The 22,960-nt window shown below is 38.4% G+C and overlaps 1 protein-coding gene across 1 annotated transcript; it reads left to right on the forward strand.

Annotated features, from left to right (window-relative positions):
- Nucleotides 1–5,717: 5,717 nt before the first annotated feature.
- On the forward strand, nucleotides 5,718–22,911 carry hs3st2 (heparan sulfate (glucosamine) 3-O-sulfotransferase 2). The gene is made up of 2 exons (XM_079366607.1): nucleotides 5,718–6,654; nucleotides 21,919–22,911. The coding sequence occupies exons 1-2, from the start codon at nucleotides 6,161–6,163 to the stop codon at nucleotides 22,535–22,537; spliced, it is 1,113 nt and encodes a 370-aa protein (XP_079222733.1). The 5' UTR covers nucleotides 5,718–6,160; the 3' UTR covers nucleotides 22,538–22,911.
- Nucleotides 22,912–22,960: the final 49 nt, after the last annotated feature.

Below are 22,960 nucleotides of genomic sequence, written 5' to 3' on the forward strand. Positions count from 1 at the left end.
CACATGGAGTGGGCGGAATAACCAACTAATGCTGTCAAGTCCTGATATCTGTGATCCTACAATCTCTGCAAGAAAGTAAATGAGAATGAGGAGAAGTAAAAAGAGAGATCTCCTGATATCCTTGGCGTTATAGGACGATGGCAAGAAGAAAGAGAAGGTGTTTCATTACCACAGGGCGCTCCTCTGTGCCGCTGTGCAGGAGCTCGGCAAGGTTGCTTAGTCTCAGAGGTTTATATCAACTTAAAAGAGAACGATGTATTTGAATCCCCGAGCACAACATCCTCTGCTGGAGCTGCAGCCCGCCACAGCTGGCAGTTTCACAGAATTAACATAATTTAATTTCTGTTAATTATATATTAATTAACACGAAATGATTAGGTCTCAGTTGGAAATATTGTACATGATTGGGCTCTTTCTGTTTTTGCTGTGATGGATGATCAGCTGCATGAAAGTCGGGATGTTGCCCTACAAATGTCACAATTTTCCAGAACTTGCTGCATGACAAACTTTCACATATTGCAGAGGCTCCTTAATTTATAGGAGCAATTTCTGGGATACCTGCACACATCAGACAGGAGCTGTATAATATTCTGCTCTTTTACTCATTGCACATTTGCACAGAATACCAAAACTTTTCATCAAAGTTTTATTTTTTTTAATTTATTTATTTTTTTCCAGCTGAGCAAGGCACAGTGAAGTTAACACTTCATCCTGAGGTTTTTAATGGTTTTCAGTGCACAAGCACTTCTAGTGTTACAACCTGAAGCCTTATTTTAATCACAAAATTCCACTACTGCAGTCCACCCTCCTGAGATGCAGTTTGGATTGAAGAAGTTCATCTCTCACTGTGTTAAGGAAGTGAGGGCAGACAAGTGCAGTGTTGTCTACAAGTATAAATGTTAAGTGTTCAGGAAAGGCTTTTTCAGCACCTTCTGTCCATGTGAGTGGAATTTAAGTAGGTGAATGAGTTTTTTTCCTCTCTCTCTTTCTGGGTGTTTGTGTGTGCAGAGTAAGAAATGGAAGCTTTTCACTGGTCCTCAATGTCACTATAGAAAGCCTTAAGACCAATTGCCAATGAACAATTCTTCAGCTATAAATTATAAAAAAAACATATATATTGGAAATGCAGAAGTTCTAAACAGACATGCAGTCATACATTTTATTTCATAACAAGCAGATTCCAGTACTTTTCTCAAGACATTAATTTTTCTTTAATCCCTTAACCGCAGTACACAAAACGTTTTTTTTTCCTTTTTGAAATGAGATCATATTTTATCTATAAAAAAACAATTCAATGCTCATCATGATCGAGCACACTAATAAGGTCAAGTTCGGCCAACTTGTATGTGTTTTTTTTTTTTTTTTCAAATCTGCGGATATTTAATTGAGTTAACAAAAGGCAATCATTTATTATATGGGGAAAATGTGATAATCCAACAGCCCACTTGTGTCCTACAAGTCCAGATCCACAGACCTGAGCAGCTACTTGTGGTTATTTTCTCATCCAGTCCCTTGCTTCACCATCACTGCCACGATCGCGCTCAGCAGCTCCACCTTGTGGCATGACACTCCAGCTGTCCTAGAGCTCGCCACAAACATCTCACTCTAAACAAGAAATAAACATTGATACAGAGAAGGCCTGTGTTGCTGATAGACAACAACAGGTGAAATATTATTCTCATTAGTTATAGAGTGGTCAATAATTATCGGTCTATCACTTCATAGCAGGTACAATCGTGAGTGTCTTTGCAATCCAGGACCATTTTCAGCTAAGAAAGAAATTTATCTGGACTATAAAATGGTTTTAACTAAAAAGGATGTGAAAAAGTCAGTACATACAGTATAAACAACATTGATGTTACATTTATGGAAGGGATTTAACTTAATGTATACTATTATTTTTACTTCTTCAACTTTGAATTGAAGATAACAGAAATACAAAAGAAACCAAATCAAAGGGATTGCTTGTGCTCCAATGGCTATGCATCATCAAAACATGTGTGGCTGGCTACATTTTCTGACATCCTTCAACAAGAGCTGGAGGTGAAACCAAGATGCCTGGTCACCTGATCGAGCATGTCATAAAAAGTGCATGAGCTGTAGAATTGCAAAAAAAACTCTGAACTTGTTTAGTTTCTGAAAAACAGTGCAGCATTGTGCAGTAGACCCAAGGGAGCCGAGTCTGTGGCCTGTGAAAGCAGCATTAAATCCCACTGCCTCTATAATGTGACATCCACCTTTGAATGTTCTTCTTGAATAATTATTTACACTATTCAGCATTAAAAAGCTAGATTTCTTTCCTGAATTGGTAAGAAAAAAAAAGGGAGAGATCAAAAAAGAGTATAGACACAGATAACCTTGACTGTGTCGGTGTTCTTAAAAACAATCTCAGTTTCATTGTAGGATTTTTTTAAAGTCATTGTGGCCTTTATTAGCACCCGATGCAGTTGCACAACTAAAATGTAGAGTTCGAATAAAGACGAAGCTTTTCGAGTATCTGCTATTTCTTTTAAAAAGTGCTGTCACCTTCACCTCTTTGCTCCTCCTCTGCTTTTCCCTTTTGGCTAATACAGAATCAGTAAACTTTTATCATTATAATTCTTGAGAAAACCATCTTTTTTCTTTTTCACCTTTCCCTCTTAAAGAACCGTTTGGCTTGAAGCAGTAAGTTCATACTGCCGCTTTGCTTAAAGTTCCTTCTCTTAAATGCTTCAGAAATATGGGGCAGGTTCACATACAATCGCAGAAAATGTCATGGAAAAGTCAATTTGACGCTTCTTCTCTATCACCAAAAATAACTAATAAAATCCATTCGATTTGCGAGTCCCATGAACCTTTACAAAAAGCTAAAAACCCAGCTCATTCATGAACCCTTACTGAATGGATGAAAACGACAATGAATGGCAATAATGATAATGATGATGTTGTCAGCACCTGTTTCCATTCAGACTAACTGCTGTTTCTTTGCACTTACTGACAATGTTTCCTCCTCTCTAGATCCTTGCTTGTGTTGCACCTCCTCTCTTATGTCCGATGCTTTGCATATTGGCGTCTGCTAAATGAATAGTAGAATTAATATCAGTCATACGCGTGCATTTTTTAAAAGTTTTGCAAGTTATTTGTTTTTCCTTTTCTTTTTAATTTACTTTACTATATTGATTAGGTGTTTTTACTCTGTTGGACATGCAACACACACAGACTCCTATGGACATGCACTGACGGAGAGGCGTCAGAGTGACCCCTGGCAGGCGCTCCAAAGCTGGTGGGTCGGAGGGAGATTCCATGCCTTGCTCAAGGGCAGGAAGTGGTCTGGCGCCTACCAAAAAAAATTCCATATTTGGGTACTGGGACTTGAACCCCCAATGTATGCACTGCCACACTCCCCTAGATGGTTATATTTGGCTGAATACCCTAGCTCCTTATTTAAACTCAACCTTTTGTAAAATGGATATGGATTCTTTTGAAATAAGCACAATTTGGACAAAGGCGACAAGACAACAAACAACAACAAGGTGTTTCTCAGAAAGACAGATCAACCCTTGGAGATGGTAGTGTTTGTGGGAATTCTTGTTTAGACATAGCTCACCATCAAGGCAGCCTCAGCAAATGTAAAAAATCACAAGTTTTAAACCACAAAGGGGCTGTGTGAATGGACAAGATTTTCTTTTAGTTTCCCTAATGTACCCTTGCAAGGGACCTTGCAGGTAGAATGGAAGAAAGCCTTGAATGTTTAAGGTACGGTGTGCATCATACACTCTGAACTTGTGTTCGCAAAATATATAACAGCAAGCCTGAAGAATTGAGCTGAGGGCATGTGACCTGTTACAGAATGTGGTGTGCTGTATGATGATGTTCGAAGCTTAAAGCTACATTAAGGGGTGAACAAATTGTTTAGTTGTTTGAATAGTTTGTATCTATTCCTTGATTAAGATGCATACTGTAGATCTAGTCAGATGTAAAGACATAGTTGAAATGTATTTCAACTATGTAATTTGTTTACACACATTTTTTTACAAAAGAATTTTTTTTTTTCTTTTTTCGTTAGTCTCACTTAGTTCCAGTTGTGCATGAACAGAAGACAAACATAATAACAGAAAAAAAAATGAAAATCACAAACCCAGAAAAACTGAAAAAGGCTGCTCGTTAAGCATTTTTCCTTTTCATCACATTTACAGGGTCATCTGATTTGGAATTTGATAGGTCTTCTTAAATTTGCAGAACATTGGTCTTGTTGCCAACCATACAAAATGAAGGCAAAAAATATTTTCATGACAGTGCTTTTGAAATGTTACCCTTCCTGTTAAATACATCAAGATCAAGGAAATGGATTAAACATTTCAGACAGACCAAACAATGCTCTGCTATTGAAAACTGAACCTGGATAAAATCACACCTTGGTGCCTTCAACATCTAACCACTGGAGCTGATGAACCTGCTAACCTGTGATTAAGTGCAGACAGACTCTACCACTGAGCCACCCCATATAATTATATAAATCAGTATTCATATATTTATTTTATTTACTTTGGCTCTTTGAATAGGCCAGAAAAAAATAGGTACTTTAAGATTTTGCATATGTTAATGTATTTTTAATATGAGTTTAGCTCATAAAAGCTTGTTGCAAACCAAAATCCCAACACCAGGTGGCTAATAGCTTCTACAGTATGCTGCTCTTTATTAACATACAATGTGTGACAGTTTAGCCCAAAAGCAAAACTTAAAGAGGATGAAGAGTTTAAGAAATACGTACAGGTTTGTATTTCTACAGAGGCTAATGCAGGGACTTTGCAGTGTGAGGCACTGGAAAATAAATTGGCACAAGTAATAAGAAGTCTGACGACAACACAAAGAAAAGCACAAAAAACATTTTATAAGGGACTTGAGAAGAAGCCAATATACCACTCGAGTAGTGGAGACAATCTGGAAGCTTACTGGGAGACGAGTAGGAGTATAAAAGCTGCCGTAGATGAAGCCATGTGATCTGCAGGTGCGTGATTGAAATTCTTAGCCCTCAGGAACACTGGAACTCAGGAAAATTGTATTGGCTGTTGCAGCACATCTACCCTTGTGACTTGTCATTTATTAGTATTTAATTAAAATCAAAACAACTTCAATATTGCTTTTGCTATTCAAGGACATAATGAAATCAGCTAAACTGATTAAAACTACTGATAGGACTGAAAAGGAGGGATTCCTGCATTTAGCTTGCACTATGGCAACACAGGCTCAAGTGTGATCTTGACTTCTCGAGGCTGCTCACGCTGTGCGTAAAGAGAACACTGTCTGAATGTTCAGCCTTGATAAGTCATTCTCTTTCAAGTCAAGTAAACATGTTGCACACAGCAGAAACATGATTACAAAACTGTTGACAGCTGCTTGTGACACGTCGGTGCTCTGCTGAACTCCTCTGAAATCAGACGTGTTATCGATGAATTGAACATTATAGCACTGTATGTCACAAGGTTCAGTTATAACCCTGACATCCGGAAATAACGAAACTTAATTTGAATTAATCTATAAAAAGGCTAAATTTATCCCAATCTGGATGCAAAATAATCCATCTTAAATCCCCCCCGCCAAAAAAAGGATGATATTCAGAGTGTTCCTTTAAAAGACAAAACGCGTATAGAATTATGATCGTGATCATGACGTCAGAGATTAAATATTTATTGCAGTCAGTCTAAGTGCATATATCTTAACAACTTAATTATGAAAGAAGAAGGTGCATGAACATCGGAATCCCGTCACAGTCGAGCAGAACGAAAGCACTGTTGGTGAGACCTTAAAGGACTCTGAGGACGCATAAGGAGGATGAAGATGTGCGTCCAATACCTCTGGGATTCATTATAGGAGAGTATCGTCGATAATTCAACCGGATGATTGACTTCTAACTACTGAAGAAAAACTTTATTTAAAAAGACATTTACTTTTCCTTCTATTTTCTTGGAAAATGTTGAAATCATGTTCTGTTCCAAGTTTAGCCTATGAAAATAAATAACGGGACTTACGCGCAGCTGATGCCTCCATGGAAGCCACCCCTACCCTCATATGCCAGTGTGTCTGACTTTACAACCTTTTTTGTTGCCACACTCAAGCTGCAGACCAACAAAGGAGGGAGACTCCGATGGAAAATCATGCAGCGCGTTGAACCCATGGAGACATGGCACATAGGTTCCTCTCAACTACGAACAGATTTAGAGCCAGATTCGCCTTCATATTTACTGTGTCACTGTCCTGCTCCTATTTATGTTATAGTATTATTTTCTGTCGCGGCACTATCATGACAAATCAGGGTTACGAGGGAAAGCGGTGCCCGCCGAGTAAGAACGCAGGAGGGAAGAAACTTCTTGGGAAATTGGACAATTGCGCTTCGCTGGAAGTCAGGTACGCTTTGGATGCGTCGGCTGCCCTGCGAGGATCGAATAAATCTCCTGACTCATCAGGAAGTCACTGGGCCGATATGAAGTTAAGAAACACGAGTGTGGCGCAGAAATATGGGAATAAGAAGCTGCCTAATGCGTTAATAGTCGGTGTGAAGAAAGGAGGCACCCGAGCGGTGCTGGAGTTCATCCGGATACATCCAGATGTGCGCGCGCTCGGAACAGAGCCGCACTTTTTCGACAGGAACTACGACAGAGGGCTCGACTGGTACAGGTGAGAATAATAATGAAACATCCAGGTAATAATTGTTCTTGTTTCGGAGATAGATGCATTTGTCTCGGTGTATGCTTGGACAGATGTTTCACTTCAGTCATCCATAGCAGTCCTCGCTCTAGTGGGTACGCGACTCTGTTACATGAGCCAAAACTGACACGGTAAAATTGTTTACCTAATTTTCTAACGACAGGTGAAAAAAAAAAAAAAAATACTCCCGAGTTACATACGTAAGTCTCTCACATTTCAAAATATTCAAAATATGCTAAGTTTGCTTGAGGGTATTTGTTTGAGCTGTGCACATACAGAGACATGTCTGTCTGTGGAGCTAAAACATACAGAGACACATTATTCCCATGTTAACATACCTGTAAATCATTAAGTAGGATACCAACACTTAGATCCGAAAGTCAATTTGTCTTTGAAATTGGTGCGCTTTCTTTCATGCCGTGGTGCTGAACAGACAGCTCCATGAAACTGATGTAGCATTAGCTCACACATGATCACAGCCAACAACACAGCTGACAGGCAGTGCAGCGTCCTGGTTACCAGCTGTTTTCAAACAGGCTACATGAAGACACAAATTGTTCCTGTGTTGGTAAAGGTGAACAGGCTCAAAATGTGCTTGATTTGATGTCACACACTTCACTGTGTACAAGACTCGTTCACTTTGCTTTTTAATTCTTGATGCCCACTGTTCAATCATATCAAATCACCATTCTAGTTCTGACTTTCTATGTCAAGCGTATTACTTGTTGAAGTTAAATTAAATCAAAAACTCAAAGGTTCTTCTCAACAGAAACCGTCCTGAAACGTCAAACTAAATAAAACAGTTGTGGCAAAAAAAGGCTTGATAACATTGTGTCAAATTTTGACTGATTGTTGGCGCAGCATCACCAGAGTTTCTGCAGCATTGCTGGCACAGACCTGAAAGCAGTTTTCCCATGACATAGTGCAAGTGATAAAGTCTTTTCTCAGGCAGCACTGCAGCACCCAACAGCAGAGGATGCATCAAGTTATCATGGAGAAGAGTACCTCCCAATTCATGTCTCAGCCCAGGGTCCTCACGTCCTATCATGCATTGCATACAGTATCATTTAACTTTTATGGATCCTCGCTTTTCAGTGTCTTAACATCAATGATTCAATCGAAGGCATTTAAATTATCTCTTAATTCTGCACATGCATAACATTTGATTGTGTAGAGATGCTATTAATGTTGAGAGCTAGCTGTTAAAACTTCATCACAAAAATGGTGAAATAATTGACCCCTCAGCTGAACAAGTTGCTTATTGCTTGATTGAAATTGTATATTTATTTAAAGATTTATTTTCTAGATTACACAAGGCAAACATACCACATAAGGAAGAAAAAAAGCTTTTGTGATGTGTTTTGTTGTATGAGTTAACCTTTTCCAGCAGCCGTGTTTGATTCTGAATGTGTCAGGGGCCTATTTTCGTACTATAAATCAAACTGTGCGAAACTTATTAAGAGATGAAAAATGTACGAAAAGATATAACCAGACCATCAACAACGAGACACTTTGGATTAGTTCAGTAGTTGAATTTGTTACAAAGAAAATGTGTTTGTTTAAACATATCCACACACATCTCCCCCATTCCCCCAACAGTTAATTCAGAATCAAAATAAACATAAAATGAAAGTGATAATGCCAATATATAACGGGTGTTCTCACGCAGATCCAAGACAATTCACCACATACACACACACACACACAAACACACTCACACAGCCTATGGATCCAGCCCCCATAGGCTGTATACAGTAGTTCTCTCTGAAATGCTTCCACATTCAATTGTTTGTTTTAACAAGTCAACATGTCACTATTATATTACAAACATGCAATCATGTAAGTCACACCATATCCATACAAGCCCTGCTGGAGGTTCAAGTTGCTCAGTAATTAGCTTGTTTACTGATGTCTCTTTTACTTAAAACTTTCCCTTTAAGACTTCCTTGTATTGTACATGGTTACCAAGCCTGCTCTGTCCTTTATTAGCATGTCAAGTAAATAGTGTTTTAGCCTTTTTAAAATCCTGAAGTCAAAGAAATGTTGGCTGCTTTATCAAAACGAGACTTAGATTTTCTTATGATGTACAATATGTATGTACACTTTGTGTCCTTGCATTGCCTCAGATATTTTTCAACAGATATCAAAGCCAGAGAAATCCGTAATTTTAAAGTTTGAAACGGGACATGTCTTGACGAGGCGGCCGCCATGACAGACAGAATGTTTATCGTTGCCGTGGAAACATCGGATGTTATGTCAAAGACCTCTACATAAGAAAGCGGGTATCACTACTGAAAGCATGCTGTACTGTTGCTGTATGTGCTGCTTTGACAAAAGTGTCTTGTAAATAACACTTGGCTAGCTTGTCGGAAAACACATTCGCTTTCTCAGGTCTGTTTCGCCCGTTTGTCTTTACTACGTCAACAGAGTTCTTTTTCACTGGGGGGAGGGAGAGGCAGAGAGAACTCCCATGATTCCCCGCAAGCCCTGATGTCATCTTTTGTCATTGTAGTATTAATTGGGAGCCCCCTTGTGGCGGGAGCTACATATTGTATCTAACACTCCTAAAAGAAGGACTGTGGTGTTTATAACTCTTAGCAAGAGGAGTTGCTCTTAAATACTTCAGCACATGGAAACAGAAAATGTGGGCCCAGATGTGTTGTCTTAAAGAGGTGAAAGTGTTCACTAATTTAAGCAAGTGTAGACACAGCGTAACCTGCCCACATGTATTAGCCTTAACAAGCATGAATACAACACAAAGAAGTTAACAAAGAATTTGTAGTGTGGCGTTTTCTGTCCCTCTGAATAAAACGTGAAAGATCATGACATCTTTCCCTGTATAGCAAGTTCTAGATAAAGTCCCTCTTCATGCAGTGTCATGATGCAATAGGAACATTTTACTTCATAATAAGCAAACTTTTAGAGCAGTGGTTTAGGCATTACATAATTTAGTTTTTCTCTGTCACTGTGAACTCAACCAAAGATACATAACGGTCTCACACAGATACAATTCAACACGCAACATAACAAAGATGTAATATTCTGCACATCTCACAAGCTGACATTTCTTAAGACTCAAAATAATTACGTTAACAATACGGCAGATACGTCGACTGGTTTAATTCCAATTGAACAAACTGTTATTCAACCTGACAAGTGACGTTTGAGTGAGGCTTATTATATTGGACTAATTCTCCGAGATTATCTGTCACACTGTTTGGATAAAACACATCACTCTAAAGTGTCTTTTCACTTCCATTAACTGTCACTTCTTTCTTTTCTTTTTTTTTTTGTCCATATAAGTAAAGTTAAAGGTATCCCTTTAATGATCAATGATCTACAAAGGAAAGAAAATGATACCGTCAGTTAATTAAACACATGCATAAAGTAGTCATGCAATGTATATCCAGATCCATGAAACATGATGGTAAAGGAATCTAATAAAATAGGAAACACATTATATTAATAACTGGGGAGGGACAAACGTGTGCTTAAAATGTTGAATTTCAACCAACAGCTGAAAACTTTCCTTGCAAACAATTTGCTCAACACTTCTCATTTCTCCCTTCAGGGTATGAGGATAGTGTACATAATAACCTTGTTTGGTGTAAGATATCCTTTATTTTGTATTTGCAAGGCTGTTGTTTAATTAGCAGGTCTCCCTTGTCTGATCAGAAGTATTTTTTTATGCAGACAGACAAATAGCTGCACATGACAAAGAGGGAATGTCAGACAGCAGATTGAAGAGGGAGGAAAGGGGGGAAAAAACATAGTGTGCGATAGCTAAGAGAAAAGAGAGCGAGCGAGCAGTAGATGATGACAGGTAAGCAGTGCAGACACCGAATAAAGCTGTTGTGATATAACACTGAACTTATTGTATCATTACAGGTGTTTCTAGGTCTCCATTGGATTATTCTGTTTCAGAACGACATTCAATACGTAAAAAAAAAAGTGTTGTTTTGTCGAGTGGGGTTGGAGTCGATCTCAAGAGAGTAAAACTGAATCACTTTAAAATCCTCTGCTCATCTATGTGAGCCACAACGATTACATGAATCTCATGGCCTTGTCAGATATCAATCAACTCCGTCAGCATCCAGGTAACATTTTATTTTGAGCAGATCTGAAACAACTAGTGACCTTGATCTTATCTCAGGAAGTATCTGAACACTTCATGACTGTCAACGTGGAGAATAAGAAAAGAGTGCACAAAACAAAATGCTGACGTAGTTGATGATTCTATCTATCTATCTATCTATCTATCTATCTATCTATCTATCTATCTATCTATCTATCTATCTATCTATCTATCTATCTATCTATCTATCTATCTGTTTTCTGAAGAGGATGTAAACATTCATCCATAACCCACCTTAAAACTTTTTTTCTCAGGGGCTGATATCTGTAGCAAAGACAATATCATACGACATGTGACACCCAATTAATCCTCAGTTCCAGTGGACGCTTGTTCTGCACTGTGTCCTGTTACATTATGCGTGTGACAGATCATTTAGGCTGAGAAGAAAAATGGCGCGATGTTCATTACTGCACCTCTTGAACAGAACACACGCATGGCCTCATTTATGGTGTGTGAGTGTGTCCACATATAACCATACGGGACCTGATAAAACACTTTGTTTCACTGCCCTCTTATTTCCTCACTCTTCTCCTGCCACTTTTTCCATCCTCCACAGAATCATAAAGATCAAACACAAACACGTCGCTGTACACCATCAGGACTTAAAAGGGCATCTCAGATCTATTGATTTCAGAGGAGTCAGAAGCACTTCCAGTAGATTCCCTGAGAAGGGTTGAAATTGTATGAGAGGCTGCAGCTACAAATATTCTCTTGGTCCACATTAATTGGCTCGGGGAGGCAGGGAGCTGTGGAACAGTATCATCAGAAAGGTTGATGAGGACAGAAAGTTAGATGGTTCTCATTTAACACAGAAAACTGCACATTATACAGCGGTGGGATGGTAAAGCGCAACTCTGCATTATTAATGAGCTGTCTTTCTGTACAGCTCAGAGACATGCAGTGGATAACGTTTAATACCGAACATCTCTGTTTGAGACTGGTCTCCAAAGCAGAGGTTGTGCTTTAATTCATTCATATCAATCTTGTAAACATGCATATATTGCATACAAAATTCAAAACCATTGCAAACAGCCTTAATTACTGTATATGGAGAGGTGTGGGGCATCTATATGATAGTTAGGCAGTCCATTACCGATAAATTTAATATCAAGAGGCCTTTATATTAAGTTGACACTAAATATTGGGTTATTTGGGTCCTATGGAAAAGAGTGTTTTATGGAATTCACCATAGTATGTAAATGCTATTTCAGCACCACTTCACACATGGAGAGGTTCATAACTTCTTTATGATTGAACTTATAACATAAATATGTTGCTCAACTTTAATATTTATAATTGTAATTCGTAGAGTTGAACGTCTTTGGAAATCAACAGATCTACAGGTTCACCATTAGCATCTCAAAGACCGTCATGCTTAGTTTAACAATATGGTTAAGGTGGCCAGAGCAACATTTTTTTTTTCAATTGTTGTTGCAAAAAATCAACGTAATCCCAGAATCCTATTTGAAACTGTCCATAACATTGTCTCTCCTGTATCACCCGCTCTTACAATTTCTTCAGTTGACGAGTGCAATGCATTTCTTTCCCTATTTGTTGAAACAATAGCAGATTTTCGAGCAAAATTAACTCCTTAACTTCCCCTGTACCCTGCTCAAAACTATCCTGAAAAGGTTTTCTTCAATCTCAATACAAGGTCTGGTCTCAAAAATGTTGTTATGAGTTGTATTCTCAAAAAATCTCATTTCGACTCCTCTCTGCCCCAAAACTACAATGACCCTTCATTGCCACATTTTAGAAAACGAGGTTGCCTTAGATGCACAAAATATCCTTGATAAGTTTCAGTCTGGTTTTGTTCTGTCACACTCTACAGAAACGGCTCTTCAAAGAGTTTTTAATGATCCCTTATTTCAAAGTGATGCAGGAATATGCTCAGTATTGGTTTGGTTGGATCTCGTCGCAGCTTTCAATACTGTGGACCACAGTATATTAATTGAAAGGCTTAGGCAGTGGGTGGGTATTTTTGGTTGAGCTTTAGATTGATTCTCCTGTTACATAGATGATAGGATATTTTCTGTTAAAAAACTGCATTTCCTCAAATTCATCTATGGCTTGTGGTGTTCCCCAAGGTTCTGTCCTGTGCCCAATCCTGTTTGCCTTGTACCTGCCTCCACATGGCCACATAATACTTGGTCATCCAGGAGCAAGAGGACCAAAGAACAAGCTCCGAGCTCCATTATTTATCATTTAAGCAGTAATCATCTCAGAAATTAAACCAAACATCGATACAGGCATTAATAATCGTCAGAGAATGTCCCATTTAAGATTTCAGAGGCATTCTCGCCCATCTGAGTCTTTCATTTAAGTGTCCGGATACTTTCATTCGCCACATGTTAATGTGACAGCTCGTAGCCCAGCTCAATTCACGGCGTTATTGTTGAAGGAGAGCAAGTGTCAGTCATTTCTCTCTGCACACCAATCCATGAATAATTGTTATTTCAAAGATACACGAGCCTAGTGTTGAAATGACAGCGATTAAATGGGTTTTGGTTCAAGGTCAAATACATTATGCAAAACATTTTTTCCCACCATCAAAGGACTGTGTCCTGCTTTGGCTTTATATAGCTGAGGGCTGTACTCATGTCAAAACCATTTCTTTACATTAAGACATTGGCTCAGCCTATTTAGTATTTTAAACCAATCTGTCTTCAATTGAATTAGAAAAAAAATGCGTAATTGACATTTCCTTCTGTTCCTAATCTGGCTGAATTGGCTGCAGGATTGTTGTATTCGCCTGGACTGCTGCTCTTTGTTAACTCTTAATCGACTTTCAAGGCGGCAAGCCTCTGTTTCAGGTGATTAATGATCACATGTCATCACTGCTGTAATCTAAGTGAGTGATACTTTAATAATGGAGCAGCCTCTCCGTCTGAGACTGGAGCTGTGCTGTCATTTCCAGAGAGCTCGAGGAAGATTCCATTTTTAGGAAGGGCACTGGCACAGACATTATGAGACTCACGCATCTTCAGAACAGTTTGCCTGCACAGTCGAGTATCTGAGTAATCCAAACTAATAATGAGTTTTGACTGTCAGGGAGAAAGTCTGTGTGTTTCATTTAGGATTTCCAAGGCCTTTCAGTACAATGGTTCAATTCAGGAAGGGGGACAGTGCAAATTAATAAAACACATGGTTATACATGAATGGTTGAAAATGCCAGAATTAGCCAAAACTCTACTTTTCATCTGTAGTCCCTTGGCCTCGATATTAAAGAGGGTTTTTAAAATACAAAAACACAAAAAAAAAAAAATAAATACAAATCCAAATAAAAAAGAATAGAGAAAGAAAAAAGAACAACGACACAAATAGAGCAGAAATTGGCTCAAAACACGACACAGCAAAAAGCAAAGCGCAAACCAGAACAGTTTACAATGTAAAACAACAGGGCAGATATCACAGTATAGAAAACAAACTGTCCAGAGCAATAAACGCAGAAAACAACAACATAAAATACATGTTGAGATTGCAAACGTATATCTATTATAAATGATTATAATGCTGAGATGTATATTTATTGACCATCCATTGTTTTAGCTGCTTAGAAAACGATTATGTGTTCAGTTTTCTGATATATTCTGGGATTGAATTTCACTATCTTGAACTTCTGACGGATCAGGCTGACGGACTAAATCACTTTATTCGCAAGGGGATGACGCAATCTCCTTTTGTCGATCCCCTTGTGACACGATCAGTGCCAGTTCTTCAGTTGATGTAGGCATGAAGTGGGGTGGAGCGAGACTGTGAGTAAATTTAAAAACCAAGCACACATTCTTAAAGTATGGAATACAGTTTGCAAACCCAGAAATCTTAATAGTGATTTCAATTTTGTTTCTGTCAAATCAGGTTATCAAAAAATAAAAATGTATTTTTCGTTTTTCGCATCCTAGATTAGACAAGAATCTAATGTGCAAGTTCTCACTGAAAACAGAAAAACAAATCACAGTACATGCAGTTACTCTGCCAGGCACTAAGGATAGTGCAAATGCAGGCACTGGTCCATTAAGGTTTACGAATCAGGACAATAGTATTGCATTTGAACTTTGTGTGGTTATTAGTATTATTGTGTGTATTTGTGGTCGCAAAGATGAACACCATACAATGGCCTAAAAACCATTGATGACTAGTAATGGCCTTATTTAAGGCACAATGCCAATTCAAAAGATTAGAAAAGAACAAAAATACAAAAACAGGGAAGTGTTGTGAGTTATGAAAAAATATTGAAAAAAAGCCTTAACTAATGAATTAACAGCAAATATGCTAGAAATATAGTTTAATGGCTGCAAAGTGAAAAATAGACAAATAAATAAAATGTTGTGTATCCGGGGTCATTACAACATGTTTTGGCTGGTTGCAGAAGAATTGCCCTTGTAGGCCACATTATATTAATTTATAGTCTGATGATAACATGACTGTAAAGCTGCAACTTAAATGATTTAATGATTGTGTGTTGGATGTCATTTATTTTCATTTGTTTCCAGACTAAATGTATTATGTGTTGCTACACACTGCAACCATTGTTCCTCTGTATGCTGTGAACTGTGATAACACGCAGGCAACCAGCGCCTGAGAGACTGTCCTTCTAATTTAGTGTGTGACTGTTTTGCTGTTAAATTACTCCAGAGACCGAACAAACACAGCATGTAATGGCTGCTTTGATTCAGGCGACTCCGCGGTCAGCCTGTGGTCTTGCATGTTACTAATGACAGGGTTCATTATTAGGCTTTTTAATGACAAATATTTGAAGTCAAACGGGAAGTAAAGACCCTTATCTAAATCCCTCGACCCATATCGAAACACTTCACATTGTGATTTAGGATTTCAAAGTAAAAGCCCAATCAGATCAGCCTGAAGTCCTCCAGTTCATTAAAATGTTATTCATATGAACACTTCATGAATTAAAGAGTGCATTCAGCAGTGGAGATACAGTCACAATTATTTTTTGATTTGTCTTTGTAAGTTATACTTGCGTTCCTCATTTGTAGCCTTTTTGCATGGTAATTTTGTTTTTGCAAACGTTTGCCAAGATCTTGTCTTGTGCAACTTTCTGTTATAAGTTCAAACCACAGTGAAATGACAGTAATACATTCAGAGTTCATTGATTGTTCACAATGAGACGATCCAGAGCTGACCTTTACCTGTTTCGTTGGTCTGCATCCCTGATGAACCTGCGGCTCTCTTCACAAAGTTGAAGTTGTTTAAAAAGACTTACTTGTCTGGAGCTGAAAAGTCTGCTGTGTCACTGGGAAGGAAATCAAACAAGACTGTGAGTGATGCTGCTTTTTGCCCAAGGGGGCAAAAGGGGCAAAAGGTGTCACACACAAAGGGCAAAAGGAGGAGGGGTTCGCCACAGACAGTCCTGTAAATCAAAAAAACCTTCCATCTAAACCTTTTATGTCTCGCCTATTGATAGTTGAGCGGAGGATAACTGCAGCTTAAGGAGTAAAAGTGCTGAGTAACATGCATGACACAAGAAAAGGATATTCAAAATGGCTGCATCTGCAGAAAACTACAAGACTACAAAACTGAGTATACGATCCAACAGAGTGTTGGAGATGAAGCCCAGATTTGTATAGCAGAGTTGATTCAAGATGGTTTGCAGCTGCAGTCCAACTACTGCACACCTGATGATTTATGCCTGTTAAGAATACAAATGTAAAAGCCAAATGTAAAAACAAATGTAAAATTTTTTTAAAGTTTTAAACCAGGCTGTTTAGGCAGAAGAGATTTAGGAGGTTCGGACTGAACTTAAAAACTTTTTTTGTATTCAAAACTCATCCTTTAAAAAGGTCAAATAAAAAAAAAAAGAATTGCTAAAGTAATTCATTTTTCCATGTTCTCTTTTTTTTGGGATTCCAAAAAATTCAGATGTTCCGTTGGACTTAGACTTTCTTTATTGTTATTCAAACTTGAACTTTATAGTGCAGACGAGAACGAAATGTTGCTGCATTGGCCCGTAGTGCAAGATAAGCAAATATTTAGTGAAACGAGAGGACTGCAACTCCAGGCCGGCATCGGAAGTGGAAGTCTGATTGCTATGTAACAATTGGGCAATTGAGAGATGTTAAGCTTGCAAGTTAAATTCTTACCAGAATCCAACTTGTGATGTCACAAAATGAGAACATTTGAAACTCTGTTCTCTGTGTGATAAGACTTTTGCAGACTACAAACAAAGGAAGGGATGGATTTATTTCTAATTGTGAGGGTTGATAACCACGTATATGTTCAAAAACCTTGTAAAAGAGGATTTGTCATAATATGTCCCCTTTAATGGAAAATAGTTTGGACTTTTTAGTGAAGCCCTCTATATTTGTGGCGTATTCCTTCATTATGATATAGCAGAATCCAGAAGGAACTAAGCGTGAACTTTCGCTTTCACTCTTTCAACAGAGATAAAGTGCAAGAAAGACAGCCAGCGTGCTCTTTCAGGGTCACTACAGCATGCAGACTAGCATTCAGCACAGTGCAGATCTCTAATGACTGTTAAACCAAAACACCACTTAATAAGAGGAGCAGGGCAATGCTGGTTCTAGATTGTATCTTTCTTCATGTTGCAGTTGATGAAGATGATAATAGATTCATCAGATTAAAATTAGGAGAGGCCAGAACTTGTTAGATCAGTGAGGAGTACAGCTAAAAACAACACAGTGGCTTATTTATAGCCCAGATTCTCGTAACAAAGCCGTATTTAATAATAAATACAATCCTCTTCGAAGCAAGGCTGGGGCAACATCTAAATAAGTCTGTGTCATTTGATAGTTTGCTCTTTCTGTTTTCATAGATGGTAATATTCAGTACATAACACTTATACTTGAGAGTTCATTAATAATCTTTCTAGAATTAATATAAACTAGTCTAATTAAATAGAAATATTGAATTGCAGGAATGATTAGGAACGTGCATTATAAATAACTATCATGTCAGGGCAATGTTCAGTTCAATGATACATAAGAAGAATTCAAATGTACTTCTTTCGCACAAATCACAAACAAGACAAGTAATTACAGCATCAAATGAGTTGTGGAAGCATCCAGAACAAATTATCTGGGAGCAGGAATAGGTTTCATCTCCAGTATTGAGCAGAATCCTCCACACCTGAGTTCATTTTCCCAGAGTGATTAAAATGTCACCGAAGAGCCTGTAATAGAACCTGACTTAAAGTTTCATCAAGAATCAGGAAGAAGACTGTAAATTACCTCAAGGAATTTACTGTTGACTCTGAGTGAGAAGGGGGTAATCAATCAGAGCACTTCTCAAATGTCACTTAATCAAGGTGTGTGTGTGCGCGTGTGTATTAACATGTGTACCTCTCCCAAAAAGCCAGCTGCTTACATTAAAGTGCATTTTAAAGTGTTTTTTTTATCCACTGATCCATGCATAGTTTTAAAGATGCAAAAGTTTCAAAGTGATTACCCTCCAGGCGATTCCATTGGAATTACAATCATGTAGATTTTCGAAATGCATATAATCATCACCAAGCAAGGACTGAAGAGCTTTTTAGTAAAAAGCACACCACTACCCTCTGCCATTAAGACCCTCGGTTTTATCTCCTCATTTTAGATTCAGTGCTGGTACCTTCCTCGGGGGGGCAAGATGAGAAAAAAAATCCTGCTGGTAGGTTCAGATACCTGCCTGGGGTATCACATGCTCGCGTCCTGGCCTGAGCTCTGCTATCTCATTAACCAAAAAAATATATATATAGAAGAAGATTTATATTATAAATAAGAAGGCTGCTATGTGTATGAGTGAAGTGAGAGAACGATTTTTGAAATCAGTTGGCAACTTGCAAAGTGTGTGATAAAACATGACATATCACTCTGGGTTCTATGTGTTAAGTTATTCAGTTTTAGAAGAGCAAACTAGGATGCAAAGTTACTGCTAAAAACTAAAGTGACAATCCTTAATTAAAACGGATGGCACCTGGTTCTCCTTGGCTGCAGTAGCGGCTATAGTGACAGAATCTATTAAATGGGAAAAAGAAATCCATGAGAAAATGTAAATAGTTATTTAGTGCCATTGGTCCCAATTCTGGCAGCTGTATGATTGTTTTGTTAGAAGCAAATTGATGCAAGCTTTACCACCTGCCAGTTATCAGATTCTGGACTTCAGGAGAAGCCAATTCCTTTTTTAAAGCCTACCATTAACTGTTTTTATATGGTTAAATAATAATCCCGTGAGGCAACTATGGCAATATGTTTAGTCATGGACCTCAGCATCAGTTTATTTTTAAGCTTCTACATTAGCAATATCAGACTTTTAACTCATAAAGGGGGTAGGCTATGAGTATTTATGCTTCACTTTTGTACAATGGAAGGAGACAGAGACATGCTGTCCACATGTATACAGATGTAGTACTTTTTGTGGTGTTGAGAATGTGGTCAAATGGACAAAGTGCTTCTCTGTCCTATCTATTTCTGTGTTCTTCTTACTCACCATTTTCACCATTTAGGTAATATTTTAAAATGTTTTTTTTTTTTTTATTCACTTCTCTTGTGTCTTGGTTTCAGTGTGTTAAGCCATTTTCGCATATGCTTCTAAAACCCTGCTTATCTGATGACCAAAGGCCAAATAGTCTACCATTCCCTTTTGGGGGGGGCGGGGGGATCCCTCCAGAGGAACTGGAAAACATTTACAATGACGGATAAGGAGAAGTTGTTGGAGTGATTTTCTTTTATACCAATGCTATGTGGTTCAGCTAAATTAAAATACGACCAAACAAGCAGAGTGGAACACACTAGAGAACAGAAAACGTAATGTAGCAGTTTCATTAGGCGTACAGAGATTACAATGTTGGCTTGCATACTATCTATCAATGCACCAATCGCAGGGAATAAACGTCAGCACACCTCACAGCTCACTCAAACTTTCTGAAGAAAAAAAACGTGGCAGGAGAAGGCGCAGACAGACTGTTTGCATCCACTTAGGGTGGAGTTTTCTGAAAGTCCTATTAGTGAAAGCTCTGTACTAAGAAGTACTATGGAACAAAGCATCTGATAATGAAGGGAAAATTATTAAAGCTACAGTCACTGAGGCAAAGAGAGACAGACAGATAAAAGTTCATACTCATAAACAGAGAAGAGCCCTGCGGTCTTGTGCACTGCTTCCAATTTATGGAACTGATTTCCAGGCCCGAGGGTGGTATAGAAAAAAGCATAGAGGACCAACTGCAAAAATGATTTAAATGATTTTATTTTTTTTATGTACAAACCTGGATAAATCATAACTCCCCCATCCCTACCAATACACACGTGCACACACACAAATACAATATATACAAGTTCCTCCCAAAACTTGAATTAAACTTTGCTCATGTGTTTAAGTTTGTTTCTTTATTTTCTTCAGTCTACCACTCATGTTGTTTTCATTCCGCTGAAGCTCAGTGGGAGTAGACAAACAGAACAGTTGTAAAAATCAATAACTCAAGGCAAGCCAGGAGATGTTGCTACTTCCTCTGACAGACAGGTTCACTTTGGTTGGGTTTTTTTTAGTCGAGACAGAATACAAAAGCAAGTGTGAGTGAAACATATCGGTGTGAAATCTCTAACTTAATTAAATGTCCTTTTCTTGAAAACATATCATTCCCAGTATCCTCACACTGTGGGGTGTAAAAAGGTTGTTTTCAGAGAAGTGGTGTACAGTTGTATAGTTAGCAGCCTCCAGTCAGTATTTTGGTCAGAGCCATCTGTGACCTTTCACTGTACGTGTTCACACTGTCAGAGCAGTTTTGCAGATGTGACAAGTTGCTGGCTTGAACCAACACACGCGATCTTCTCATCTTCACAATCTTCTTCTCTGAGGCTGGTGAAAATGTACAGAACTGACAGGACAGATAACGAAGACACTTTCTCAGCACACAAACAAAGACCTGTTTACATTCTGCACCTCATGAAGAGAAAAAAAAAACCCTGCAAGTCTTTTTTTTTTTGTTGACTGTGTAGGAAAGCAGTTTGCTTGAAAAGGTGTTGTTCTCATAAAAGATTAATAGATGCTAGAGACCCAGAGGCACCCAAACCAACAGCTCGGGATTCATAAATAAAGCTAAATGAATCAATATTTCAAGACTTCAGAGGTAACCTGCTCCTACGCACACCTTTGGAGGGAAACTTTAAGAAAGGTTAGGTTTTTAATCGATGCCTCCAAACAGTAATAATAAAGAAAGTGTGTGTTATTTAATCATCCAACTGTTTGGTCTGAAAGTGAAATCCAGAAACTGTTTCAAAAGCTCCAAAACAAAGAAATACTCCCCTCTAATCATGAAGGTAAAAAACAAAGGCCGTTTCATGTCGTAGACTTGCATATCAAAGAATAATTGAGTTGACACTACAGCAAAGTCCTGTTGTCTACTGAATCAAAACAAGGAACAAAGGATGGTATGAATTGTGACAGAGGTATATTATTCCTTGACGAGAGAAGCCTACGTCAGACCCTTATCATTCAACTTTAATTGAAGCTGAGTGCCAAAGGAGAATGACATGTTGAGCTGGAAATGAAAACTTGCATGACAAATGTGACGAATCCAGACAATTTGCCTGCAGTTTTCAAAGCCATTATTATGACAGCATGGTGATAATTATGAAGCATATTGGGATTATACAAGCTGTAAAAGTCACAGATGAATTTGTGAAACATGTGACATTTGATCCTTTGTTTTATCTGAAAGTATTTAATTAAACTCTATTCACCTGTTTTCTCTGGAGTAGCATGTAACTGCTTTTTAGTCCTTGTTTACTTTTTATAGATTTTACAATGCTACAGTGCTATACAATATACAAACAATTCAAAACTGTTCACCATTACTGCTATTCAGAGGATCAGTAGTCATTACTTCTTCATTTCTGCCATCAAAAAGAAAAAAAAAGTACTGCATATTCTGTCTTAAAAAGTCTACTTTTTGCATCCATTTGAAGTTGTTAAAAGGTTCGTCATATGTGAAAAGCGACAGGATGTGTGTTTGCAATCCTGAACTCAAACTTCTTTCTGATTATCATCCATGAAAAACAAAAGGAATGTGGAATTGCTTTTGGAGAGGAGCACAACAAATCTTGGTGACTCATCCATCTGTTTTTCATTCTTTTTTCTCTCTTAAGGGGGCTGATGCCGCGAACACTCGATAGCCAGATCACTTTAGAGAAGACTCCCAGCTACTTTGTCACCAGGGAGGCGCCCAGACGCATCGCCACCATGTCCCATGAGACCAAGCTGATTGTTGTGGTGCGTAACCCCGTCACAAGAGCAATCTCCGACTACACACAGACTCTCTCCAAAAAGCCCGACATTCCTACCTTTGAAGAACTGGCCTTCAAGAACAGAAGTCTCGGTCTTGTTGATTCGTCCTGGAACGCCATTCGGATAGGGATGTATATTGTGCACCTGGAGAACTGGCTGCAGTACTTCCGCCCATCACAAATGCACTTTGTGAGCGGGGAGCGGCTGATCACTGATCCAGCGGGGGAAATGGAGCGAGTTCAGGACTTTCTAGGACTGAAACGAATAATTACGGACAAGCACTTCTACTTTAATCGAACCAAAGGATTCCCCTGTCTGAAAAAGCCAGAGAGCAGCAGCCAGCCCCGCTGCCTCGGCAAATCCAAGGGCAGAACTCATGTACAGATCGACCAGGAGGTCATAGAGCAGCTGCAGGAGTTTTATAGGCCATTTAATATCAAGTTCTATGAAACTGTTGGACACGACTTCAAGTGGGATTAAGAGTGCATTACAGCGATCGCCTTTAGGGATTTGAAATGTAAATGAGGGTATCATCAGCCAAATATTTAATTAAGAGTTTATTGATATATGTATACACTGACCAATCAGTATAAGAGAATATACCTTTTAGACATTGAAATATATATATATAAACAAATGGTATCAAACCATGCAGGGTCTCTTTGACAACAAGTGCCATTTATTTAAGAATTTATAAATCCCAAGTTTCTTCAGCACAAACCACTTGCACCAAATTTGAAATGAATGACAGACAACCAACATCCATTCAAGAAACAAGTCATTTATCAGCAACAGTGGCAATGCTGTCCTGTCATTTAGCTAATTGAGCCACATTAAAGACATTGCTTGCACCCCCCCCCCCCCCACCCCCACCCCCCCCCCCCCCCAGATTTCTTATTTATT

Source organism: Symphodus melops, assembly GCF_947650265.1.
Source record: "Symphodus melops genome assembly, chromosome: 17".
NCBI lineage: Eukaryota > Metazoa > Chordata > Actinopteri > Labriformes > Labridae > Symphodus > Symphodus melops.